This window comes from Malurus melanocephalus, unplaced genomic scaffold, assembly GCF_030028575.1.
Source record: "Malurus melanocephalus ecotype Western Australia unplaced genomic scaffold, MMel_1.1 scaffold_23, whole genome shotgun sequence".
In the NCBI taxonomy this organism is placed as follows: domain Eukaryota; kingdom Metazoa; phylum Chordata; class Aves; order Passeriformes; family Maluridae; genus Malurus; species Malurus melanocephalus.
In genome coordinates, this window is record NW_026623255.1 from 1,941,077 (window position 1) to 1,968,324 (window position 27,248).

Here is a 27,248-nt window from a genome sequence, read left to right on the forward strand (position 1 = left end):
AACAACCATTTTACCCCACTGCCTTCACATTCTTAGGCATTTTAAATKATCAAAATAAACTAATATGATCGGACACAGATGTGATGGAGCAATGGGACTCAGTGGATCATGAAAGACACAACAAATACCAAATAAAAAGACTGAATGGTATAGAGGAAAATGGAATGATAAATGGAAGTCAAAAGGGTACACTGATGAGTGCTATTTAATAAACTGCAAATATTTTTTAGATTTTCATTTAGGAAAATCCATGCAAGGAAGATTCCTTCCTTTAAATTTTCTTTACTGTTCATAGCATATGAATCGGACTATGCAACAACAAAGCAATTAGTTTAAATACTGCCAATATTCTCACTGGTGATAATTGGTTGCTTCTTGCAGGAACATCTGTTCCATCTTTCTTAAGAAATGAAGTACAGACCCTGTTACCTAGACAACAGAATCCTTCTGAGCATCATGCACTAYAAAAGGGCAGTATCAGCTTAAGTCACACTGCAGTCACTCTCCCCACCGCTCCTTTATCACTGCTAAAGCAGCCAAATGCTGTGACTTTTTAACATTAAGCCCATATTTATTAGATCTCACACACACTCAAGCCCACTTTCACATGCACTAAAAGCAACAGCTGTGTCTCCATCCTCTGGCCAAGCRACAGTCACTTTGAGGCTCTGTATTCGGCCAGTTTCCACCACAGTGACTGCCAAGTTGTCAAGCTGAAAATGCTGCAGCTTACAAGTACTCTGAGAGTAAATCTTATCAAATCTAGAATTTTCAGCTCMGCATCCTTGAATGCAGTCCAGAAACAGTCACTTTCATTGCCATCTCCCTTTATTACTGGAGCTATTCTAGCACTAAAGGGATYCATCCCTTACTAGCACTCAATAGTATCCCCCAGCCAAATTCAGGAGAGAAGCAGCAGACTAAACTTTGAAGATTGCTTTTGTTGCCTTAAACGCACTACAATTCTATAAATATTGATAAAATGTTAACAACAATAAAGTGCACCAGATGATCAAATTCCTATGCATGCTTTAGCAAGATGGATTGATTCATTTTTTCCCATGTGCATGTAATGGAGGACCAACAACARACACAGAAGCTGAAATTGTAGAATCGTTAAGGTTGGAAAGGGGCTTTTCAGAAGAGCATGCAGTGACAGGAAAAGGSGGAATGGCTTTATTCTGAAAAAGAGTGAGGTTAGATTAAATATTCAAGATGTTCTCTGCTGTGAGGCAGGGTRAGGCACYKGCACAAGTTGSCCAGAGAAGCTGTGGATGCCCCATYCMTGGCAGTGGTCAAGGCCAGTTTGGATGGGGCTTCAAGCWACCTGATCTAGTGGCASGTGTCCCCATCCATGGCAGGGGGATCAGAACTAGATTGTCTTTAAGGTCCCTCCCAACCCAAATCATTCCATAATTTTATGAAAATAATCCCAGTGTGACAGGGCTACAGATCTGTTTTCCAGGCTCATCTGTGTTGAAAAGAAAAAAAAAAAAAAAAAAGCATGAGTTCTAGAAGTATTGAAGATAAAAAATAAAAGGTTGGAAATGGTCTGGACCTAAAATGCCCAGAAGAAGCAAAAATTAAATAATCCATCTGGCCTTAGACTGAGAATCTTAAMAATGCAGATAGCTGAAAATAATGAAAACATAAAATCACAGTAGAATTCCTTATTTTGACTGCAAGGCTTTGAGCAAAGTTGAGTGAATTTCAAATATGAAACAGTACAAAAAATAATTTAGCAACAATAAAGTATTTTTAAGGCTACAAGTATAATAAATATTTAGAGAAAATGTAAAGCTGCAAGGATAACCCATCCTCAGAAAAATTAAACAGTCTAGGTAAAACCTAAGCAAGCAAAAAATCACTAATACATAATAAATATAACATGTCAAAAAAGAAGAAACAATRATTAGTCTGAAGTGCAAAGACACTAAGGCAAATGAGGATACTGAGCAAACCTAACAGTTTGGTCAGAGAGAGATCATTAATCACAGCAATAAGAAGCTTTTTTAGGGCAGGAATTTAGAGAAATCAAACCAAAACGGATCCAATATAGAACTAGCAGACACAAAAGCACTATATTGCCTGTAAATATTAAAGACATCTGGAGATAAAGGAAAGGAAGGGAAATAGTACAAAAGGCAACTGAGATAAAAAAGAATCTAATCTAATAAGCAAGTGAAAATATGCAAAGACAATAACAGTTGAGAAATAAACTCTGCAGGGGCCATGGGATGGAGTAAGTTCCTTAGCACAGAAAGAAAAGGCAGGGACTCAAATGTCTTCAAGAACTGGCAGTAGATCTCCCATTTCATAACTGCTTCCAATCAAAATTATTCTACTGAAAGCTTTTTTCAATATTCCACATATTCAAAAAACTAGTAATTTTTTTCCAGAACTACAGCCTGTCTGGACTACACTAACTTCAGTATGTTTAGGTGTTGTCCTATGAAAAAGCTCGAGTATACTTGTGGCATATTCACATACCCATGTATTACATGCACTACATATTGGCAACAAGCAGGTTCCAGGAAGCATCTTGACACTGCAGTTACAGAGGATGCATGAGCRTCATGCTCCTTCTACAAGGTTGAAGAGTTTTGCCAATCAGATGGCCAAACGGAGCAGAGAACAAGACTGTGATGCTCACACCTTTCTTGCCAAAATGTAAACAAAGCAACAGCATCACACTGTAAGATGCACCACRGAATTAAAGACACCAGGCTATCCACGCTATGTTGTACTGTTAACTACAGTTTGGAAACAGGAAAGCCTCCTGTATCTTGAAACCCCCATACATTAATGCCTCAAGTCATCATAAATACAAGAAAAATCTCAGTAGGGCATAGCAGAAGTTGTATTTAAATGGAGCTGGTCAGCTTACCACAGAAACAGGGGTTCACAAGAAAATAAGCACCACACTGAAACTGTTAACATAATGAAACTTAATTAAGTAAATAAAATTTTAGTAGAAGGTRACGTTTTGCCTTCAATAACAAAGCTGACTACAATTTGCATGCAAAAACTTGCAGAGTAAAATATGACTGCAGACTAAAAACATTATCCACTTAACCATACACAGGGGTAAAAACAATGCCAGATAATGTACTGAAAAAAGCAACATTTGACCAAATTTCTAGATTTTTTTTCCAGTGATGATCCATTTGCAATCCAGCCATCTCTGTTCTGTATTAAATTTATCCAGTTTAGGCACTAATTATAAAATTTCATTTCTGCCTTATTGACTCCATGGGAACCAAGAAGTCTCAGGCAGTTTACTGATCTGGGACACCAGAGAGACSAGTAAGGATGACATTGTGTTGGTAGTACATTACAGAACCATCTGACAAGGATGGGGAATAGGGTGAAGTCTTTTCCACAATTCAGAGAAGTCTCTGACCCACAAGCCATCATTCTCATGAGAAGACATTTACCTCCCTGGAAGGGCAATAGTGGGACACATGGAACTCATTAATTTCAGGAGGCTATCAGGAACAACTTCTTGATATACATACTGAAGGGCCAATAATGGTAGCAATGAAGAACTTCTCAAACAATGAAGAACTTGTTGGAGATTTGACAAGGTAGCTTTGGCTGTAGCAACCACCAACAGTATACCCAAAGATATTCAGCACAGGGGAGAGGGAGAGAGGGAAAGGGAGAGGGAGATCTTCTGTACTTAAAAGGGGCTTATAAAAAGGAGAGGGACTTTTAACACGGGCAGGTAGGGACAAAATGAGGGAGAAGAATTTTAAATTAAAAAAAGAGAGAAAAGATTTTTTAGAAGTTAGGAAGTTCCTTACTCAGAGGGTGATGAGTAACTAGAACAGGGTGACCAGAGAAGCTGTGGATGCCCTATCCYTTGCCATGTTAAAGGGCAGGTTGGATGGGGCCCTGAGCAAACCCYTGCCCATGTCTGGGAAGATGGAACTAAGTGATCTGAAGGTCCCCTCCAACYCAAGCCATTCCATCATCCTRTGATTCTAGGATCCCGAGYRAAGAAGGAGTACAGCAGAGCACAGACCTGAAGCTTGAGGAGAGCATACTTCAGCTTACAGCCACAGAGGCAGCTCTGAAGAGCAAAGTTGCTCAGGAAAACTGGCAAGTCTATTAGGAAACACAAGCAGGAGACCTATTTAGCTAAGCAGATTGTCAGAGCTCAACTGCAAGTGTACAGAGAGGGGCAAACAGGGACASGCTACATGGGAGGAGTTTACAGACATTGCCCACATAGGGATGGCGTCAAGAGAGCTGAAACTCACCTTGATTTGACACAAGGGATGCTAAGGGCAGCAAGAGCAAGTAGCTTCTGCTACTACATTGGTAATGAAAGGCTGAATATGAAAATGTGAGCCTGTTTCTAAATGAAGCGGACAAATCAGTAATAGAATTCGAAGACACGAGTCCCAACTTAAAAAGAATCCATCATCTGAAAACCCATGCCATCACATCTCAGCCTGAGGCATTAAAGCATAAAAATAGTCACAAGTGATGTTAAATTAGAGACATTCTAGTTATGCAAAGTCAATATATAATTCAAACAATTTTACAACTCCACACAGMATTAACTGAAAACATGTACAAACTAATTTTGCTTGACTACAGGGAAAGCACAAATGGAGGAACATAAGGAAAATATGCAATGTGAAAGAAAGAATGCAAAMCAGAAAACTGAAAATTTATGACAAATTCAGAAAAGAACACAAAATTTACAAAACATTCCAATTGAAGCTTTAAAACATGTAAGTATATACGTTCATTTGTGCGTACACACACACACAATCTTGCAGGGAGTATTTAAGTTTGGCAAGTAAGCATTTAAAAACCTCTTCAYTGCATTATCTGCAACACTGTTGTTCTTTATCTGAGTGATAAAGTAGCTATTTGCTTTCAGYGCATTGCTTAGTAAGGCTTAACATGAAGCAGTTTGGCTTTGATTTTTTGTTCATTTCTGCTGAAGGCACCATCAGTTAGTTTTGCATTTGTGTGTTCCGAGAATATTCAAAGAATATCTGAAGAAATTCAAAGTGAAACTGAGCCTAAATAGTACTGAACAGTCATTTTCCCTAGCTAGCTGCACTGGGAATTTGGATTATATCCGAACTGATGTCAGATATCAAACTCATAGAGAAGTTTCCTCAGCTCATACCATGGCAGAATGGCATAAAAGCTTTCTTTTTCTTCTTTTTAATGTACTTGTCATAGATCTTGTGATTCTGCTCTCCTACTCTGAGCAAAACACAACTTCAAGAAAAGAAAAGTAGCCTCTGCAAGAAAAGAAGTAAAGTTGCAAATTTTGCATTTAGAATTCTAAAAGCAGTATTTCCCTTTTCCTTTCTCCTCTACATGCTTTTTTTTGTTGTTAAATTGCTGAAGGAGGTGGCTGTAGTTAGACAATGGAGCCAACTASCTGCTTCAGATGATGCTCTACTTTTGTCCAATTATTTGATATAAAATTGTACTTCAAGCTGTGAAACTTTATTTTCATAAACACTACAGTTATTTATGGACTGATAAAAACATCAACTTAATGATTAAACAAAACTAGTTTTATTCCACATATTTACTACTTGTGTACTTTTTTATTTAATTAAGTTAATTATTCTTTCAGATGCAATAAAATAAAGAAGACAAACAATGTCCACAAAACCCTTGTGAAGAATAACCAACGCAGGAATTTAAGTACTCCTTTACACAACAAACATTTAAATTACACAGATTATACAAGATTAGACCATGTAATGCAGAGARCTCTTATTCTTCCTATGGCATGCAAAACACAAGTTGTCATGTAGCTGAACCAAAAAAAATCTTTTTCCAGCTGATTCATACCCATAAAATCACAATGCACAGACACTTCTAGCCAACACATGCCTTAGCTCTCTAATAAAAATCCCTTTAAAWTTTTTTTTCACTTATTTCACTACCTCCAGCTATTGAAAGAGGGAGTGGAGTTTCAAAGTTTCCACAAACAATCTCTTCTAATTAGGTAGTAGAGGATTTATGGGGAGATTTTACATTGCCAAATATTCTACTTATTTATCCTTTCTTGGCATGGGAAAAGAAGTCCTGACATTCAAAAGGAATCTCCTACAGCAAATGTACTYAGGTACACATACTTTTTTAAAGCCTTTTTTTACTTAGCCTTGCCTCCAACAAAGCCAGGGACCAAAGTTTACATAGGTCTACACAGCAGAAAGTACTGCAAGCTGCTGTGATGGTCATGGACAAGAAAAAGGTAAACACAGCCGAAGCACAGAACTTGTACCAATTATGAAATTATATGCAACTTGACTTGAAGAGAGTAAATGGCACTACAGATCTTCTAAGTGTTTTATAAATACAGAAAAGTTATCATTATTCCTGTACACCTGACCTTTTCTACATTYCTAAGAGACGCAGAAACAGGTCAGAGATGTAGTAAAGCCAGCCTGGTCCACAGTCTCAAATTAAGTAACTTCACATTTAGCTCATCTGACAAAGCGATTTCCAACCASGGAGGTAAGAGCTGCTTGTAAATGATGTACAGCACCTGACAGAGGTAAAATTTCATTAGCTCAACCAGCAGGGCACAACACGTCCCCTTGAGTGCCTATGCCATGCTGCCAATGGCACCAGAGAGAAACACATGGCAAAGGCATGAAGTGCTTCACGACGGAGACAGTAAGTCTGGCTAACTTCCTTGGCTCAGCTTTAGCACCACAACATCACAGCATACCCAAACCCAAGCAGAGAGAGACACACSCCAGAACAACTGCCCACACAGACAGGAAGGCCATGGACAGCAGGGAGGCAGAGAGGAATGTAAAAGTGAGATAGTGCCTTCTTCAAGAGGGCTGACAAACATAAAAAGGTTACAAAGACCCATTATTTAACCTGCAAGACTTCTAAAACTTCGTCCACCCTCAGAAACCAAAATRTTTGTGTACTGTAGTACTTTGGAACATATACTGCATGAGTAAGCAAAAGGCTGAGAATGATTTGTGCATGCTAAATTGTTCAAATGAGCTTTCAGTAACTCATTTAACATTATGGTCTGTATTTATTTCAGTTTGTACCCATAAATGCAAGTTTGAACACAAAGGCCAACTAATGCTCCCACTACTGTGCCACAGCATACTGGCAACATTTCAGGGTCTCCCAGAAGGAGCAGCCTTCACTAAAAATCAGCACACACAGGCASAGGATGAGGCAACTAAAATGGTTACAGGGCCCAGACCCAACATTCACAAAGGACGAAACGGCAGCAACTTATGGCACTCCTTAAAAAACACAAGGCTAGCAATGCTGCTGGTTTGTGACTCTTCTCCCATTTAAATAATCTATAATAGCCCAGTCTCCTTTCTATTCCTACAGAAAAAAGAGCTATAAAACCATCCTGATATAGAAAAATTGAATTAAGTTTAGAGTTGAGGTAACCATTTAGAGAGAAGATAGCTAGAGTTGGTAATTTTCCATGGAAGAAGGGAAGTTCTCATTGGTGAGGGTGTGAAAAAAAGCTAGAAAGGACCAGAAGCTGACTGAAGAACATCTAAGACTTGACTCAAACCACTGGTTCACATGAAATCTTTAGTAGAGCCATTTTTGTCTGCAAACCAGTGTTTACTGGTTGGTGAGAATGTTTTGGAAGACACGATCAAAAACTTTACTAAGGTCAAGATAAAAAGRATCTACAGCATTCACCTCATTCACCAAGCAGGCATCGCTTTGTAGAAGATAAGTTGGTKAAGGATTATTTTCCCTTTGAAAATCCATGCTGACTACTTCCAACCACCATCTTGTCCTGCATGTGTTTGGAAATTGCTCCTATGAGGATTTTCTTCATCACCTTCCCAGCGACTAACATGTAGACAAACAACTCGTAGCTCCCCTGATCCTCCTTGGTGTCACAAGAAGTGACACTTGTTCTCTTCCACTCATCATTATCTTACTAAGATAACTGAGAGTAATCTTGTAATGAAATTCAAGCAGCTCCCAGCACTTGTGAGTGCAACTCATCAGGCGCCACAGGCTTGTGTATGTCCAGTTTATGTGCTCCCTAAYCTGGATCTCCTCCACCAAAGTCAGTCCTCCTTCCTCAATTTTATCTCTGGTCACAAGAACAGGAGACTCCTGAAGGCTGGACTTACTGACAAACTAAGGCAAAAAAAAAATTGAGTACCTTGGCTTTTTCTATAGCATTTATTCCCATTCAGCTGCAGGCTCACGTTTTCCTTAGTCTTCCTTTTGATATTCATGTACTTGTAGATTGCTTTCCTGTTGCCCTTCTGGTCCCTTGCCAGACTCAACTACATGTCAGCCTTGGCTTTTCTAACCCTTCTCCTTACAAGAACAAACAACAACTCTATACTTCTCTTGTTCCACCTATCCCTGCTTCCAATTCATATATAATCCTGTTTTATGTCCAAGTTCAATAAGAACCTCCATGATCATCCACACAGGCCTCCTGTTGCCCTTGCGTTCCTACTTGCTGGGGTGGAACTTCCTTAAATTTGGACAAGGTGATCCTTGAATACYAACAAGGTTTCCTGGATCCCTCTTCTCTCCAGGGCTCACAGTATTTCACAGAATTCTTCCAAGCAGATTTGAAGAGGTTCAGATCTGCTCTCCTAAGGTCAAGCACTGTGATCCTGCTTTTTGACCTGCTCTATGTGCTTAGGTTCCTGAACCTCATCATATCAGCTAAATAAGCCAGTAACAACTGCACTGAAGTTCTTCCATGCTCAGGTACAGGATACATACACAAATATTTACCAAGCACTGACTAAGAAAAGGCTTTTTTTTTTCCTTTTTTCTGAATTAATTTTTCCCAAAATCCACAATTAGAAATTTATAGTCTTCATTGTGAAAAACAAAGTACTTGAATTAACTCAGATATCCTCTCACAGGAATCAAAGCCTTAAGGACAAAAAATCTCAGATAAAGCTATTTTACCCTGGTGCTTTTCTGATAAAGAAATGCCAAATTCCATTACCTCTACCATCTGCAGACTTTTAAAGTCATAGCTATTGGTTCTTAACAGATCATGGCCAAGATACTCCACAGGAAAAGAAAAAAACTTTAACAAATACTCCTCATCTGGTCTGTTTCTTCTGTCTCCACTTCTTGGTCTAAAAAAACTTCTTAGAGATAAGGTAAGGAAAAAAGTGAAACATAAAAGCACCAGAATTGACTAAAAGTCTTCATTTCACCCTGTTTCAGGCTCCAAAATAAGTTAATGCAGGTCTTGAGCTGAAAGAGACATCACATTTATTAACGAGCCATCTAAAAGTGAAAACASTGCATTTTATAATTCTCATTCATATTTCACAGTTCTACTCTTCAAAAAATGTGGCTTAAATCAAGCAATAATCTTCCTCATGACAAGAACACAGAAATAGTTGGCATTTTACTTATCTTCACTTGAGTTATGGGGAACTACTTAGGCTTTTACACACACAAAAAAAAATAATTTCTAATACTTTCACATTCAATACAACAGAATTGGATGAAATAAGGATTCCTTTAGCAGGGATCACCCTACTGTTGAAATAAAGAAACAATCACTTGCCACAGGAACCACTGTCTATATGATGTTTTCAYTGACCTTCTTCCAGAAAAAGCTCATATGAATAGTGGTAAGAGAAACTTTGTGGTTTTTGAAGTCCTAAACCAAGACAGAGCAACTTGATTCATAATGTCAGAAGAGAAGAGTCGTCTGCCTTTTTCTTTAGGGAAAGTTAGCTAGCAGATCTTAAAATGGGTGTCTATGCAATAAGGCACACAAAATTGTCTGGGACTGTAAAAGGGAATGCCTTTCAGTTCAGCAATATATTTCTTAAGTACACTGTCAAGTGTCTTCAGATTACAGAACTATTAAAATACTCTGAACATACACACACAGAAWCCTGTACGCTGGTGCCTCTGTCATTTGCTCATCTTCCAAAGTGGGATTWGGATTTGTTTTGCTGCTGGGGAGTGTGGGGAAGGGTGAAATTCATTTTTAAGATGGCCTCTGATAATCTTTATTTAATCAGTAAACATTACCCTCTTTGTCACCTATCTAAGCCTTTAAATACAAGATAAGCTATGGATGCATTAATTAGATGGAAAATATACCATCTGTATGACAGAACATGGAGGTTTTGGGGTTTTTTTTCAAATATTATATCTTTTTACCCATTTCTAATATTTGACCTGAAATTTCCCTGAGACAAATGCTGATGTGCTGCATTAGTTCAGGTTACAGTTTTACAATAAGGTTTGAAGAAGAGTGAGTATAACTCAAGGAAGAATTACCAGAAGAATCACTGAAAACAGTCAAGTAACTTATACAGTAGATGTCAAAATTCACAAACTGTGCTGATCTTTGTACAAAGCTTCACTAATAAAGAAAAAAAATTAAAAAGAAAAAAACCACCACCAAACTAGCAATGCATCATCAGAGTTAAAAAATAATTTTACACTCTCTCCTTCCTTACATTGTTGAGTCCAGGCAGACAGACCCAACTCCATACCACAGTGCTATCATACCACAGGAAAATCTCTTTCAGACTATTTCACACATTATCTCCATAGCAGCAAAATTTAAAGCAAAGGACAAGAATCCAAGAAACAAAAGCCCCTCAATACTGTCAAAACCAATTTTATAGTAGCAAGGATATAATCTAGTACTCATGTTAAAAGAGGATTTCCTATTTCCTCCAAAGGCAAAAATACTAGCAAAAAAAGGTCACTGGGTAAATCCTGTGTAAAGTGACTGACAGCAATGAGGCCACCTCTCAAATCCTTGAGTGACCTTGACCTTATTGTGATAAGCACTTTAAAAGGATAGCAGTTTTATCTGTTAAGTCTCTTCATACAGAATCACCATGGACACTATACTAAACACAATCCAGTGGTTTATTCAGCTCATGGACATCATGAGTTTCAAATGCCTCACACTGCACTGCACATCTAAATGCTGTATTTCAATGCAACACTACCGGATTACRAAAAGCTTCAGGCACAATCCTAAGACACATTTTAACAGCTGGCTGCATAATGACAGCAGTAAGACAAGGTAAATATTTAATCAAGTGCATTCCTTTTGCAATGCAAGAAATTCTAGCATTACAAATTTTACTCAATATCCAGCATTTTGACAGTAATGCACATTTTCAGACATGAAAAAAAAATTAAAGAACAAATTCTAGCATCATATACAAACACCCTAATTTTTACAAAATTTGAAGGAATGACAAGCGCTACTGTGTTCCAAAGTGTGCAATTTCTGAATCCCTTTTTTTCTTCTAAGTCACATGTAATAAAGCTGATTTTCATTTTGCTATGGTATTTCTCTGTACTTAGCAAAACAAATAAGAAATGAGGGGAACAAACTGTTCTCAGATACTGAAGAACAAGTTACCATTAGTCTGAAATAAAATACATTATTAGTAAGTGGAGCTCTTATGGTAAATGTAATCTTTCAGAATCTTTTTCCTTCAAGTAATTTTTAAAATGTTCCTTTTTAAAGTAAGTTCTCGACTTAAAATTCACACTTATTTCCCTCTCGACAAATAAAAGAAGACGAAACAAAGTTATATCAGAAAGAGGCATCACTATTACCTGGAAAGAATGAAAATTGTGATTTTAAAAGCTTCTTAAAAAGGCTCAGATCTGAATAAATGGCCATTCTTGCATACTTCAAAGAAAACATTTAGATAATCTTTATGTTACTTAATTCTAGGAAAATAAAATACTTGTTGAATAATAATGTCAGTAAAAAATACTTTCATTTATGTACACTTACTGCAATCTCTCTACAGGCCGACATGGATATCCCTGTACCTTCAATTTGCTTCAGTGCATACTCCTTTTCATCTTTTCTGTATACACATGGAAGAAAAAAAAAGAGAAAAGAAACATATTTAGCTCTGACTTACATTACACCAATCAATACAAGTATAATGATGAAACACTTTAATTTGGTCTGGATCAAGAAGCTGAAAAGCCAATCTGCTTTTATGCATAAATTACACTTTGATATGAAAAGCAAGTTTTCTTTCAACAGAGACCTTACAGTTCCCAAACAAAAACTTCTTCATAAAGAAACTTAGTTAACCTATATCCATTTCTCTCTGAAAACAAACATAATATCTGCAGATAACTGCAAACACAGAATTTTGGAGGATACTTCCCTTGAAATTCCAGGATACTGTTTACTACTGTGAAAACATCACAGTCGTATCCCATGTCTGGAAACCTCTCCTAGAAATATYTGGGAATGGCAAGCTTCTTTCTTGACTTTATTATGAGGCACTCTCAATACATTTTATTTCTGAAATACTACTATTTTAAACTAATTATATAATAAGCATTGGCTACTGACAGATCCCTACACAGTACACAAAACTGTGCTCTGACGTACAAAGCCAGAATACATGAAAATTTTCAGCCCAAACACTGTATTACCCTTTTAAATAATCACAGTTTGAAGTGATTTGGAGTGACCACCAAAAGAAAAAGAAAATCAGGGAGAATCTTGAAGCTCTCATGATAGAACTGGYCTGCAGTACAATTTTGCAGGATTCATCTGTCACTGGCAGATGCTGATAGGCATTGACACCCACARTGTTGGTGCCCCTTTGCAGACTCACCAGTTACAATTCAGCAATCCACAAGCCCCTGTTCAAACTCCCCTTGGCATTTCTGGGTAGACCTCAGTTCGCCTTTACTTCCGGTCCCAAAACATTTTGTTTTGCCCCACAGAGGATTATCAATTTGCATTTGCTTCAGCTGTTCTGGCTTCGAACTGCCAGCTTCAGCCTGTTTTCCACCTCCCTCCAGACCCTCTCCCTCCAAATTCATGGGATGAGAAGTAGCTGAATGGAAAAATGTGGGGACAGGATGAGACAACCAGAAATAMTAGCTGTCTACATATATTATAAGAAACCACAGGCAAGCATCATTCTCAGTAACTTTCAGTAGTATCTAAAACCTCACTGCATATCTATAGCTAACACTGAGCTACACTTTTTGAAACAAAATTTTAACAGGAAAAATTTCAGATGTTTTCTAACTACACGTGAAAACATGTAACTTCACAGGTAGTAAGATCACACCTTATCTCACAGAAATTGTTTTTGATTTCATTAATCACTCCAAATTTTAAACAGTAAATAAWAAATGTCCATCCCCTCTTATACATGGTCCTGCTATCTATACAGAGGATTTCCATACACTGCTAAGTATTAACTCCATTAACTCAGGTCACTTACAGAGACTCTGAAGACAAAACTATATTGTCTGCAGAACCAAAACTGACATATCAAATTGATAATGGCTTTTWAACTATGGTCAAGTTTAAACTGTGCAGAACAAACAATCCCGTGCACAACTATCAGCTGGAATCCCAAAGCCATGTAGTCACTACAGCACTGCATCACWTCCTTCTTTTGGCACATCTACTGAACCAGGCACGGGACCACACTGATATGGCCACCTTTTAATTAGTTCTACATGCAAAGCATTGCATCCAGTCATTTCAGACAGAAGGTCACTGCAGAGACCAGGCATGACACTTGACATACACTGCTTCAGCACTGCTGAACCCCATCGCCACAGCGAGGCTGTCAGCACTCGACAGACAGCCACTCCATGCAGGATTTTACGATACAAATGAGAAATTATGAAAGATGTTAAAAAAAAAAAACCAAACTAAAACAACCAATCCAACAGCTTAAGGTATTATGGCATGTGGGAAAAGACAGTTTTAGCGAACTGCAACCCAGATAGTTCTAGAACACTGGGTTTTGTAAAAAATGAGCAAAAATAGGGATAATGAAATGCTTGTCTGTAATAAATGGGTGGCAAGGATAAAAAGCTCTGAAGAGATCATATTCTAGATCTGACAATTTTTTCAATTTTAACCAACAGCTTTGGAATCATAAACATACCCTCCTTTAAATACTATTTACCTGCTTTGGCAGAAATGCAAGTYTATACGAATACTTCTTTGAAGTTAACTGTTCTTATTATGCAAACATAATAGCTGATTAAAACACTTTCCAAAAGAYCACCACCAAGTGGTATTTTACCTAATAATATTTCCCATTCAAGATAATTTGAGAAAGAAATAAATATATTCAAAACTTCAATAAGWCAGCCAATGCAATTTGATCAAACACACAATTCTGGTCCTTCCATGAAGTGTCCAAAGAAAAGAACACATGAGTATTTTATTAGCTATTTCCCCACTTTTAAGAATCAATAAATAATATCAAATGGTGAGTGTGATAGGTAAGTATACTATTCAACTCCCTAAAGATCTACGCTTTCATGAAACACTTGAGACAGGGGGAAGTATTTTTATTTAATTTCAGAAAAACTCCAGTGAACTGAACACATTGCAAGAAACAGTAGGGAATTACACAGCAGGAAAACTTCTATAAATCTCTTTCTGACAGATACTGTATCAGTATATTTTTTACTGGACTGAAGCAAGCATGATTAAGTTAACACCAAATCCAAACAACCACAGCAAACCACACAGTTCTGGTACCCTTTTGCCAGGGATAGCCAAGCAGAAAGTCTGCCCATAACCATTTCCATCTGGTCCACAGAAATACTATCTCRGGAACAGGTCAACTAACTTTAAGGTCTTATCCTCCAACTGCRTGGGGTTTTGTTTGAGGGCAGGAACAAAGTGGCACAGATCAAGGCTYAATCAAGCAGGTTCTATCAAACAGCCATCCCAGGTTAACAGTGGCAATGTGTTCACCATTCTGAGCAAAAAACATAGCAAAGCAGAACTCAAAGGAAACCCATACTATAGGAGGCTGTGAGTCAATATYTTTTATTAAAGCTTTTCAAAACTGATGCAGAAGAATTTGCCTGATAAAACAAGCACCACATCACACCACCASAAGGCTTTTCTACACTTCAAGCTCCCTTTTCCAAAACTAGGGGTTGAAGATTAAAATCAGCATTGCTTCTAGTTTCAGAAATAATTCATGCTATTCTAAGAGGGATTAACTATTTACAAAAATGACACTGCTGATATAAGATATTGCCCTCCTGAAAATGTCCCARCTGGTTATTTCAGACTGCCATGGGCAGCATCCAAGCACAAGGGTCCCCATGCATGCCAGCAAGTATTGAGAACATTCCTCCACTATAAAAACAAGGTCTTCAACATCAMGTTTTTCTCCCTCACCAATAAATATCCCATTCTGCAATCCTTAATGTTACTGTTAAAATATTAATTTGTACCATGCAAAAAAACCTCTGTCCTCTTGCCCCAAGAAATTGTACTCAGTGGTTGATGTCCAGCTGCAGTATTCAATATAGAAAATATGAAAATCATATGAAAATATGATTACTGCTTCTTCTGGGTAACACTTTCAGTTTCCACTTTCCAAATGCTTTGGAAAGAACAAAGTACCACATTTACTTTGGAAGAATGCAGTTCAGAAGATTTAGAATAATTATAACATTTCAAAGGAGCTAAACTGTCTTAACTGTTGCAATTGTACTTCAGAGACCTCCCATCATATGAGAAACTACTTTACAAACAAGTGTATGGAAAACTAGAAACAACTTGCCCAACACCATAAGAAAAACAGAMGGATTTGAAAGTAGTATATGCTTCAAATAATTGTTTTATCCCAATTATTTATCACAATTATTTGAATTGTGTTATTCAAATTTGAAAACTTTCAATGATGGTCTCTCTTGAATTCACAGATAATTTAACATACATCCCAACTTCAGAACTAATTATCCACATCAAGCAGCTGGCTTTAAAGACTGCAATTACACTGAAGCTAGAACTGTAACTATCACATCAGTTAATACAAATATTGCCATTACAGTATATACTAATAATAGSTGCCTTAAATTAAGTGCACAACACCATAAATAAATAATACTTAGAGTGCACATTTTCTTAAGCAAAAAAAGYGCACCATAAAACCATTTCAAGACTTAGCTAGAAAAAAAAGTAATAGAAAACAGCAACAATTCACCATTGTAACAACACTAATGGAATTTAAATATTTGTGACTTTGTAGGACAAAGCTTGGGAACACTGTGGAGTTCAGTGTCCTTCACAGTACTGCCTGGAACACGATGTCCATACAGGTATCTGGTTACGCTCTGATCACATTGTTTAATTGCTGCCAGACAGCATTAAGTTAATCACTCAGCAGATCACAAAGAGTTGCAAACTTTTTTCTCCTGAGAAAAGGCAAAACCATGACACTGAAGGGCAACTAGAAACTAACTCAAAACCTCATCTGGAGCATGGCAGCCAAGCCACTAAATYGATCATGCTCAGCAGAGGTTACTTTACACAAGCTGCTCATGACTTTAATCCTATACACAATACATGWCCATAGCACTATTACAAAGGTAATAGTACCAGAAAAGATGTCTATGACTGACTGGAAAAAGGGACCTAATCCTTAAGTGATGAGTTCTTATGCTTTAGTGTTTTTACRGATATAGAAGCAGTCACTAAGCCAAAAGAATTACAAGACCAAAAATCCACACACAGTGTCTCTAGGGTGCATCTTCTTCAGCAGACTGGAAAGTAATTTTCTTTTACCATTATCCTCCAGCTGTATCAGGCCTTATRCCTTATCCAGTCAGCAGCTCAGCCAGGTCCTTTTCATCCACGTGGCAACCAGTCACAAATGACAGAAGCTGTGAATCTACAGGCTGATCTTAATTTATTTCTAGCCAKCAGTGTACATGCTGAATTTCAATGCACGTTAGTTCATTCTGAGACCTACATAAGAAACTCAAAATGTGAGACAGGATGGTAAGMAGAAATTTGAAAAGAAACCCATGACCACATCAGCCATTTAAAAKATTTGTCTTACTTCACCTTCACAGGCAGCAGCAAGAGTATCACGGCAGCAACAGGTTGTTCCTACAACCCAGACCAGAAAAGCTCAATACGACATGAACTACAACTGGCTGGTTTTGGCCATGAAAGAATGGATGAAACCAGCCAGCATTGACCTCATCCTGCTGCTGTGAAGAGTTTCAGTAGTGCCTGTGGAATGCATAGCTGGACTCTGTGCTGACCCATCCCTCACAGGTTTGGCGGGAACTTTCTTGGTGTTGCAAACAGAAGATCGCACGCATTGGTCACAGGAAAGAACTCCTCATACAGAAAGAGCAAACACACAGATCACCTGGACCTGGGCTTTCCTCTTAGTGGCAGCATTGCAAAATGTGGAATATGTAAAATTCTCTTAAGAAAGGTTGTTYGTTAATGTTTCATCTGTATATTTTCAAGCCTTATCAACAAGAAGGGAGATTTAACSTGTGAAACAGAGAGGAGCCAACAAACTCTAGGTAAGGTCCGGGTGTTAGAAAGACAAATTACTGGTTGGTAGAATTGCCTTGTTAAGCTTTAAGGCATGACAGGTTCCAGTGATCTCACACCCAGAGGTTGGTAAAGCTGGGAATAAGGAGATWCTGACTGCAGACACAAAGAATGAAGAATTTATAGGCCACAGAGCCCCAAGAAAAGAAAGAAACTAATAGGCCAAAGCCAGCAACTGTGCTGAATCAGCTCTGACTGGGGCAGAACACGACCACTGACATATACACCACCAACTCAAGAAAACCATCGGTCCAAAAGAAGAGAAACACCGTGGGACTAATTAGCGTAAGAACTGAGAGAATCATTAACCAATAGAAGATAGAACACTAATTAATACATGAATTATGTAACTTGTAGCCAATGAACACTAATTCCTTTGTTTGCTGAAATGTATAAATAGTATTCCCTGTCTTCTGCTACCTCCAAGACTTAAAGTCTGCCCATGAAGACCTTGGGGAACAACCTGTTAATATGTTCAAAAGGCAGAAGCTGATGTGTCATTTTAGATGTTACTCTTCTCAAAATGACACAAAACGAAATTCATGAATGCTGTATAATTTCTTACTCTGTTTTCCATTAATTTTATAGACTTGGCAATGTCAGGTGGCACAAATGCAYATCAAATGAAGGCTAACTCAGGAACTATAATGGAACCTGTGAATTTTTTTAATAATTTTTTTTTTCCTTGGTTGGCTGGTTGGTAAAAAAAATACTTTCAAGAAAATAGAAAATTGTTTTTGTTGAAATTAGCATTATAAACTTAAGTCTGCTATAAATTGGCAGAGACATTCAAATACAGAGCAACTGATTACTACAATTAGCTTATTAAAAAACATACTTGACTTTCAGACACACACTACTGAGAAACAGGCAGCAGAACAGTTACACACAGCTTAGCCTGCTGGAAAATCTGCTGCACTCCAGTCAGACTAAAAGAGTTCATATTAAAAGTACCAACGGCACCAGACTATTAATAGACACYCTCTGTATCATAGTACCCTATGGGAAATTGAAACAGATTTTGCTTTATAATCTGTAGAACATCCCCAGRAATGTCTCTAAATCACACTGCTGATATGGCAGCCCTTCTCCTTGTTTACTCCTCTGTAAACCAGTTTATGAACTCAGAAGGAAATGTGCATGTTAAAGAACAAGGCAAGTTCTTAAAAGTAATGCTAAGCTACTTGTCATTAAACACAATACCCTTGATATTGCTTTCAGAGACTCAAAAAAGATGCTAAAATGCCTGTAAATCCCCCACAATCTTCACCTAACATAGATGAGTATTTTATGCATGCAAAGRTAGCTGATTAAAAGGATAAGAAATGAATCTGAGCACTGATAATGTTTTCTGTTATCAAAAAAGGATGCCTTTTCTCAGCTATGATTTCACTAYACTGGAAGTGGGGAATAGAGGTCTCTTAATACCCATGTGAAGAGACTGGAACTATTCCAGCACCATTACACATAACCTAACTATACCCTCTTCTCTTTATTCCAGCAGCTTTTAATTCAGAAATATAAAAGCAAATCTTTGTAGCACAGATACCTTCCAACTGTTAACAACAATTTCAGATTATTTCACGTCTTTAAGATCCCTATAATAACCACACCACTGTAAAACTTACTAACCTGACTCTATCAAAATTTAGCCTGTGTACTATAATAATAAAACTTCGTATTTGCAAGGAAAGAGAGCACAACTTCAGTCACTCCCTCACTTCGAATTTATTGATGAAAATTCAGAGACCTCAACGAGCTATAGTGTTGTTGCCATTGCTAAAATTAGACTGATTGCAAAGTATCTGGAGTGACTGAGAACTGTGAATTTCATACAAGAACGTTCATAGCAGATTGGGGTGAGTAGACTTGACAGCCTGTTTGTAAGGGTAAAAAATAAAATGTTCACATTAAACCCTGAAAGCTGTAAAATTATTCTGCTGCTCCAGGTAGCTTCTTCCAGTATTTGCTATATTTAAGAAGAGGATAGAGCTGCACCCGATTTTATTTCTTACTGACAGGCCTGATTACAGATAATGAAYAGATTTAGGAAATACCTCCCTTCCTGAAAGGATACCATGGATGAGGATTTGCTATCTTAAAACATGGAACAGCAGYGACAAGGAGGGAAATACCTCTGAAATAAAGAGGAACCAAACTTTCATTTGTCAGTATTTTATGTACCAAGRCCACTGACACAGGCCCTAAGACCATGCCAAAAAATAATCTGCTATTTGTTTCATGAAACCACACAAGAAGACTGCTTGTGACTAACTATAAATGTGAAGAAATTAGGTGTCTGGTTTTGGAATTTTATAAATACAGGTTGTAAAACCATACTGTAACTACACAGTCCAGCTTCATGTGCATCACATCTCTTTCTCTGAATGGCTAAATCTGGCTAAATACTGCAACTTTGATAGATGGAAAATTACTATTAAATCACCAAATAGTAAGAAGCCTTTACTTCTYTGGGGTCTTTTTTGGCAAGAACATATTTGAAATACCAGGTGTCAATTTTTTTCTAAATCCCTATATGAGGTTCACCTACAGCGGAATAAACAGAATTATTGACTCAATGCAAAACCTATCAGAAGGCCAATAGCCTAAAAGCTGCAGTTACTCAGTTTTTCTTTTATGACTCATTACATAATCAAATGCTTCCCCTAAAGCACGTGAAAGCCAAGATCTATCAGAGACCTATGATAAATTTTCTGTTCTTTTCCTTCAGACTTCCTAAGTCAAACAATCTACCGTGACATTTTCAATTCTCAAATCCAGACCTACATGAGAGTTTACTAACACAATGTGGATGTAATTCTTASGTAGTAAATTAGCCTTTAGGTATAAAAGCTGCACCCAGACCACGAATAAGAAGCAAGACCCAAATTCCCTATGGGCAGAGTGAGACAGTTATCATTTGTTACAGTTGGAAAGTTGCAAAGTTGAAACAACACCCTCACAAGAAGATATAAGGACTGGAATGAAACGCCACTAAGATACCATAATGTCTAATTTAAGTAAAAAAAAAATCATAATTTTTGATTCTTTCTTTTAAATGGAGCATCTCCACTTTTTTTTTCTCACTTCAGTGTCAGGGCATTAGGATTTTTTGAAGATAGAGATCTTAATTCCAGCCACTGAGACAACTTCATTACTTCTCAGCAACGAAGTCTTTAGTCAGCTATCACAGTATCTGCTCCTGGGGAAAGGGAGGTGCATTCTGCTTCCTTTGAATTTTGAAACTGCATGTCCCATAGTCAGAACAGGCTTCTGTCACAATCTAAGGCTTAAGAACATCACTTAATGAAGTTTTATGCTGTTTTTTCTCCACCACTGAAGTCATGCTAAAAGTAGAATAAATGGCATTCAACTTGTAACTGGTCTTTTGTTTGTTCTGAAGGTCAAATTAAATTTGGCCATTTGTCTACCTTTGTTTCTCATTTGAAGCATGACAGAACTGGGCAAAGGAACAACTGGTTATCCAGTACAATGACTGGTTTTAATCAAAAGATATGAACGAAGCTAACTTTGAAGTCTACAATGCCCTTGAGAACAAGGCACCAAATGATACAGAAACACTGTTTCAGGAATAGACACATTCAAATACATGAGCTGACACCCATCGTCAGCTGCACTGATGATAATTAACCCGAGTAACAAACAAGGCATTTTTGAACGTGCAAGGCGTTAAATCTTAGCATGAATCCGTGATAATTCATGGAGTATTAACACAGATGAGAATTTTCTGTAAACGCCTCTGAATCTGCAGAATTCACGACTTAGAACAAGTATCTCTCTCATAACAACCAACTTCAGAGCCAAACATGCTGATAGAAATGTCATGCATGAGTGGCCTTTTTATCTCTTCAGGCTCTCAGGCCCCACAATATTACCATGAGGTGGGAAAGTCAAGACACTCGCAGCCGGAGCAGAATCCCAGCATTACCTGTGAATGCTTCCAAGTTCTCTAATAAAGACAGCAAAAGAAAGGAGGGACAAAAGAGGCAGAAAACCTTCTGGCCATATAAAGGGATTGATTCTTCCCTCAACTAATGCATGAGGAAAGCAGGTACATTGCTTCAAAATAGTGAAGCATACCTCCAGATGTAATTTTCATTCCAGCAGATTTAGCTTCTGCCTCCAAGTCAATTGCCTATAACTTTTTYCACTTGAATGAAAAAAGAAATCAATAGCATTTTCTACTTAAGTCAGCACAGAGTGAACAAAAAAAACCCCATACCGCACGCAAGGCCCACTTTATGGGACCACATATTTAAASCCACACTGAAACAGACTGCCCCCAGTTCACATCTGCTTTTATTCAGCCCAGAACCCTGATACTTAACTGAGCAACCTGACACTCCCAGMACACGCAGAAAGCCATGGCTATTGCTCTTCCTATTGGAAAGTCTATCGTCAGTGTGGTTTCATCTACAAAATGAAAAACTGTAGAATATTTCAGGAGCATGAATTTTCTAGAAAACAGATGACAGCTGAGGGAGAAACAAGCAGTTATACAGTGGCCTCATTTGAAAATACTGTTTTAAAGATTGCTAATCGTAGGAAAGACAGAAGCTAACATGTATAATGCCCTTCAGAGATCCACTCTCTCAGTAATATCAGCTCCTTCAATCCTTCTCACAGCCAGAAAAGTCAGTTCTGCTTTCTAATAAAGAAAAATGAAATAAATAAATAATAACTAATTTAAAATCCCCATCATAAAACATCAACCAAAAAACCCAACCAACACTTACAGACCGCATTTTGTAAGGTCAGCTGACACTCTCTCTCCAACACCTCCTCCCTCTCAGTCTTGCTAGGTACACTTATATTTCATAAACTCTCTCAAACAAAATTCCACCACAAAATGAAAGGATTGTGCTCCCACAGAATAGTCTAAGAAAACATTTATTAAAAAATCAGATATAGAAATTAAGTATCAGTTGAGTTAAAGACTTATCCTGGATTTTGTTAACAACAATAAACTGATTCAAAATATTTCTGCACTTTTTTCTTCTTAAATCTGTGAACTTGACAAGAGGTATAATAAYTTCTAATACCATCACAACTAGCATTGTTATCCACCAGTCATCTAATTTATAGTCAAGCAGACCATGTAAACCAAGCTCCCATAGCTGGGAGGTCTTTTATAAACCTGTATTATTTAGAAAACATTAAACTCAAGTTTCACAGCAATAAACTTCTTGTATTTGTTACACAAGTAGAAACTGTTCATTTCCTAAAGTCACATACTGAGTCAGCCAATTTATTCTAAAAGCAGTTGTCCTGGACCAGTTTCAGCATTCCTTCAAGCAAATGCACTGTTATTGAAACAAATAAATCTTTTTTAAGTTCTAACACTTCGTTTCAGTAAAAAAAAAAAAAAAAAAAAAAAAAAAAATAGAAATTGCAGTGTGTGCCAGTTCTCAAACGCCAGCAAAGACACTCAAGGAACGACACATCTTTGGAAGCAGAATGTAAGAGCTGCCAATCACGGCTGCTAACAGTCCTTTCCCTATCACAGGCATAGGCTGCTCCTTCTCCTGGACTGAACATAAAGCAGTAGCAGGCACACACAGGCAGCGTCACTTCACAATACAGAACTCAGCAGTAAAAAACTGAGGAGAATGGTGCCTTCTRACCCAAGTCTATGCAAATCTTGAGCTTGAATAGGGCCACAGGAGAGGCAAACAGCATTTCAGTAGCTATTTTCAAAACATACAAATCTSTAGTGCAATTTAGTTAGGATATTACACATACATTTTGGTTACTTGTGCAAACACATCTGCTGCATTATGAATCACAGCAATTTCTCGGACTTGGGGTTTTTTGCTGATTTTTTGGTTTCTTCTTAAATCATACATGACATGAAAATACTCATGTTAAAAGTAAATTGATGAAAAAATCCTCTACACTTCTACCTACAATATAACATGTTCGATTGGATGACCCAAAAATACAACAACATATTAAATTGCTATGTCAAGCAGTTCACATGAGAAGTATCTCGTTTCCAGCCTAGTCCCTGGTCTRTCTTGTGGTCTGTCTTGCTTTGCASCCTCTTACCAGGTGGGRGCCAGAAAAGAATCTCTTCTTCCCCTTCAAGCTCTTACTTCCTTTTCCTGCAGCACTACTGGAAAACTCAACCTCCTCACTCAGTAATAGGAAGCTTCTTGCCCCCTTCATTTCTTTARAAATAAAACCAAAACTAAACTTTTGAGAGTTTTTCCTTCACATCTTATGGGCTAATTTACGTAGAACTCTTCCTCTGCAAGCTTGGCAAAAACTGTCATCTCTTTCTCTCAAACACAACCTCTTCTACATCTTACTGACCCCCTTTCCTTCTCAAGATCCTACTGCTACCACACCACCTTTGTGCTTGCCACAGTAGCAGACAGAACATCAGCCAAATGCTATTTGCTTTCTGAAAGGTGATGATGGGCTTTACATCTCATTTCTTAGTTTCAGGGAGAGTAACAGAGGAAACAACAAAATAGCCATGGGAGAGACCATATGCAAGAGTCTGTGGGAAGCACTAAAAATTACTCATCACCACTTGCACTATCCCCTTGGGCAGGAAGCAAAGGCATGGTATAGTTGCAACAGCAGCTCTCATTAAGGCACAGATATGAAGTACTAATTATCTCTTCCTAGACTGGGGACTTTTCTATTAGAATGCATTGCAGGCAACTAGTTAGACAGGTTTGGTTTAGCTCTGCTGCTCTTCACACATATTGAGAGCATTCAGTGGTTAATATTTTCAGGATTTGCAAGTAAATCTAGTACTTAGGTTTCCTTAGCTTTTGAGAGATTTTAGCAAGGCATGAACACCTTCAGCCATTCTACCTTCTTCAAGATAAGAAGCTTCATCAGGAAAAAAATTATAGAAGTGGAAAGTAAACCACAGCTTTTCAGATACTATAACTGAAAAGAGATTTTCTTGCAGAGAGAATTAATTGTTCAGGATCAACTACATTGTGTCCTGACTTCAGTCAATAATTCTGTGATTTAGCCTGTCACAGGTTTATATCAGTAAACAGCAACTACAGTCCAACACTCAAATTACTTACATTCAAAATAATGTCAAATAGAGGAAGTAAGAAAATGTAAATATATAAATTATTATAGACTCTCAAATATCTTACAAGTATCAACTTGCACTGGTACATAATATTCCAGTTTCACATTCAAGAGGGTATAATCCTCCTTGCCACATCACTGAGTTGCCTTTCTTTTATGAGTAAATGCAACTGCAGYACAAATGCACTCATTCCCCTGTGATTTTACCACCAACGTTGTTCATTCACAGCACTTAGCCAACTTGAGTGCAAGCTTCCTCCCCTGACACACTCTTGCTATATAACTTAAGTAACTTAAGTTCTACGAAATAAGAAGATGGGGAGAACAGTACACAAATTAATCGGTATACAAACAGTGATTTAAGAGATCAAGCAGATTACCATCTCTACATTTAAGAGTTTTCTACTGCCACAGTGACCTGAGCTACCACCATTAGCAGATGCAACCTCTGAACAATGTAACGATATTTGCAGAAACCCCAATACACCAAGCTGCYCCAGGAGAAATTCTGTTTTTCTAATAGAACCTGCTTCATAGCAGGCTATTTTTTCCCTCTCTTAATTATTATTTTCACACTTCTGCTTCAAACAAACAAGATCCATTAAACAAAAAAACTAAAATAAATAGAAGTTTGCATGGCCAGAACCACAAGCAGCATACCTGTGTCAGATTACATRCTTGCCTTGGCTACGTACTTCATCCTTCTTTCTCTTCCAATGYCCTATCTTTCACAGAACCACAGAATGGTTAGGACTGAAAGAAATTGAAATATCATCATCTCTGCCATGTGCAGGGAAACCTTTCATTAAACCAGGTTTCTCAGAGCACCATCCAATCTGGCCTTGAACGCTGCCAGGAACGGGTCACTCAACTCTTACGTGGACTTGGATGCTGCAATTTAAGAACTTTACATTAATGATTCTTCACACCAATAATCAGTCCAAGAAGGAAAACAGACTCTCTTCTTGAATTTCAAGCTTACAGTACTGAAAAATAGGGGAGAGAACAGGGAAAGAATATTTCATTTGTCTTCCCTTTCCTATGCCTGTATTCCACAGTGATATTTTTGGACTTGCATCATTGTTGCCCAATTTTCAATAGGGAATTCCATGTTTGGCAACTAAGGTAAAATCTGTTTTATACCAACTCTCTTGTTTAAAAGTTACAGGTACAGTAACAAAGTATCTGACAAGTTACAATTAATGATTTTGTTTCAAAAAAAAGTGTATTAGTACTGCAGCATATAAATCTACACACTTGCTTCAGCTGAAACATTGTACAGTACAGGGCAGTGCCAAATCTTTTATCCTTGCCAAAGGATAACATGGCAGRAGGGTCTGCCAGGGCAGCACCAGCTACTGAGCTGGCAGTGAGCCTGGGAGCTGCTCAGGGAACAAATCCTGGCCTTTCTACTGCCATCAGTTTGAAAGCTGATAACTCCGTATTTCTATAATTCCTTCAGTAACAAGATTAAAAAGCACATATTTGCTTTTTGAAAGGTGTTCTGAAATATAAGGATTTAAATAAAATTACAAACCTTTTTTTTTCTTTCCAAGTAGCTATATAAGTAATATTTATAATAACCTCTGCTGACCAACTGCAGGTAGTGAGTAAAAGAAAAATAAAAAATAAAATAGCCGTAGATTGAGAAAAAGCAGCCAGTTCAATTGTTTGTTTACAGAAGGAGAGTAACTAGAAGCAGCAATAACTAGAAAGGTTTTATTCAATGAAGATTTTAGCTTTTGCAAGTGTTGCATCTGCTGTTGCTGCTACAGAATGAAGAACAGAGTGGCCTATTTTCTGCTTGACTCAAGTATCCCACTATTCCTTGCGCTCCCGACTAACCAGCAGTGGTATCTTTTCAACTTGCTGACTCATGCAAACATCCACCTGCAGGTGGACTGACATCCTGGTGAAGGAACACAAATATTCTGTAGTGGCCTGGACTCAAAGACTGATAGTTTTGAAAGAGTAAAGGAAAATAACTCAGGCATATACAACAAACAGAATTTCCAAACCTCACTCACCCTACAACTTGYCTCTCATATGAGCAGGAGATACAAGAAGTGAAACAACTAAGCACAACATTGAAGCTTAAAATGTGATCAAAGAAATGGCAAGGAACATAATGAGGGAAGGTAAGGCATGAAACAAAACTACCTATTCCTAACCATGACTGGAAAAGCTGCAATTTTTGCTTTGCTAGACAGACGTGAATGTGTCCCAAAAAATACTTTGCAAAAGTCAACATGTTGCTTTGAAGCAGTACACAAACAAAAAAATTGAAACAGATTTTCCAGCTACATAAAGAGCTAAAAACTTAATACTAATGACTGAATTGCAATCATGAGGCTTATATCATGATCTCCCCCACCAAAGCCACTGGTCCAGTTTTAGTGTATACGAAACAAAGCATTAGAAAGCTCACATAAATACCTATTTTCTATCCCCTCTGGACTACACACATATTAATGAAAGTTACGTAAAACCAGGTGCCAAATTTTGCTACATGTATAATACAGGCAGTACCTCCAGACCTCATCAGACCATACCAACACYAYTGAATTAAATAGAAGCTGCAGGTGCTCAACATCTTTAAAAACATAATCATGCAGTRTATTCAAATGTCACACCAATATTGTTCAAATCTGACTGTCTATTTAAAAAAGAAGAAGTCTTTTAACTTGCATAGAAACCAGTCAACTCACTAGAAACATGCCCAAATGATATTCCACTCGAGGCTGAAAAAGCCAAACTAAGCTGTTACTTTGTCAAAAAACTGCTTTTATGCACAAGCCATTCATGG

General features: G+C 37.6%; 1 protein-coding gene across 2 annotated transcripts in view; it reads right to left on the reverse strand.

Annotated features, from left to right (window-relative positions):
- Positions 1 to 27,248, reverse strand: part of CDK19 (cyclin dependent kinase 19) — a 121,714-nt gene that overhangs the window by 91,192 nt on the left and 3,274 nt on the right. For both annotated transcript variants that reach the window (XM_057390182.1, XM_057390183.1), the window contains exon 2: positions 11,774 to 11,849. In XM_057390182.1, the coding sequence (XP_057246165.1) occupies positions 11,774 to 11,849 (76 nt within the window). The remainder of the gene's footprint in view (positions 1 to 11,773; positions 11,850 to 27,248) is intronic.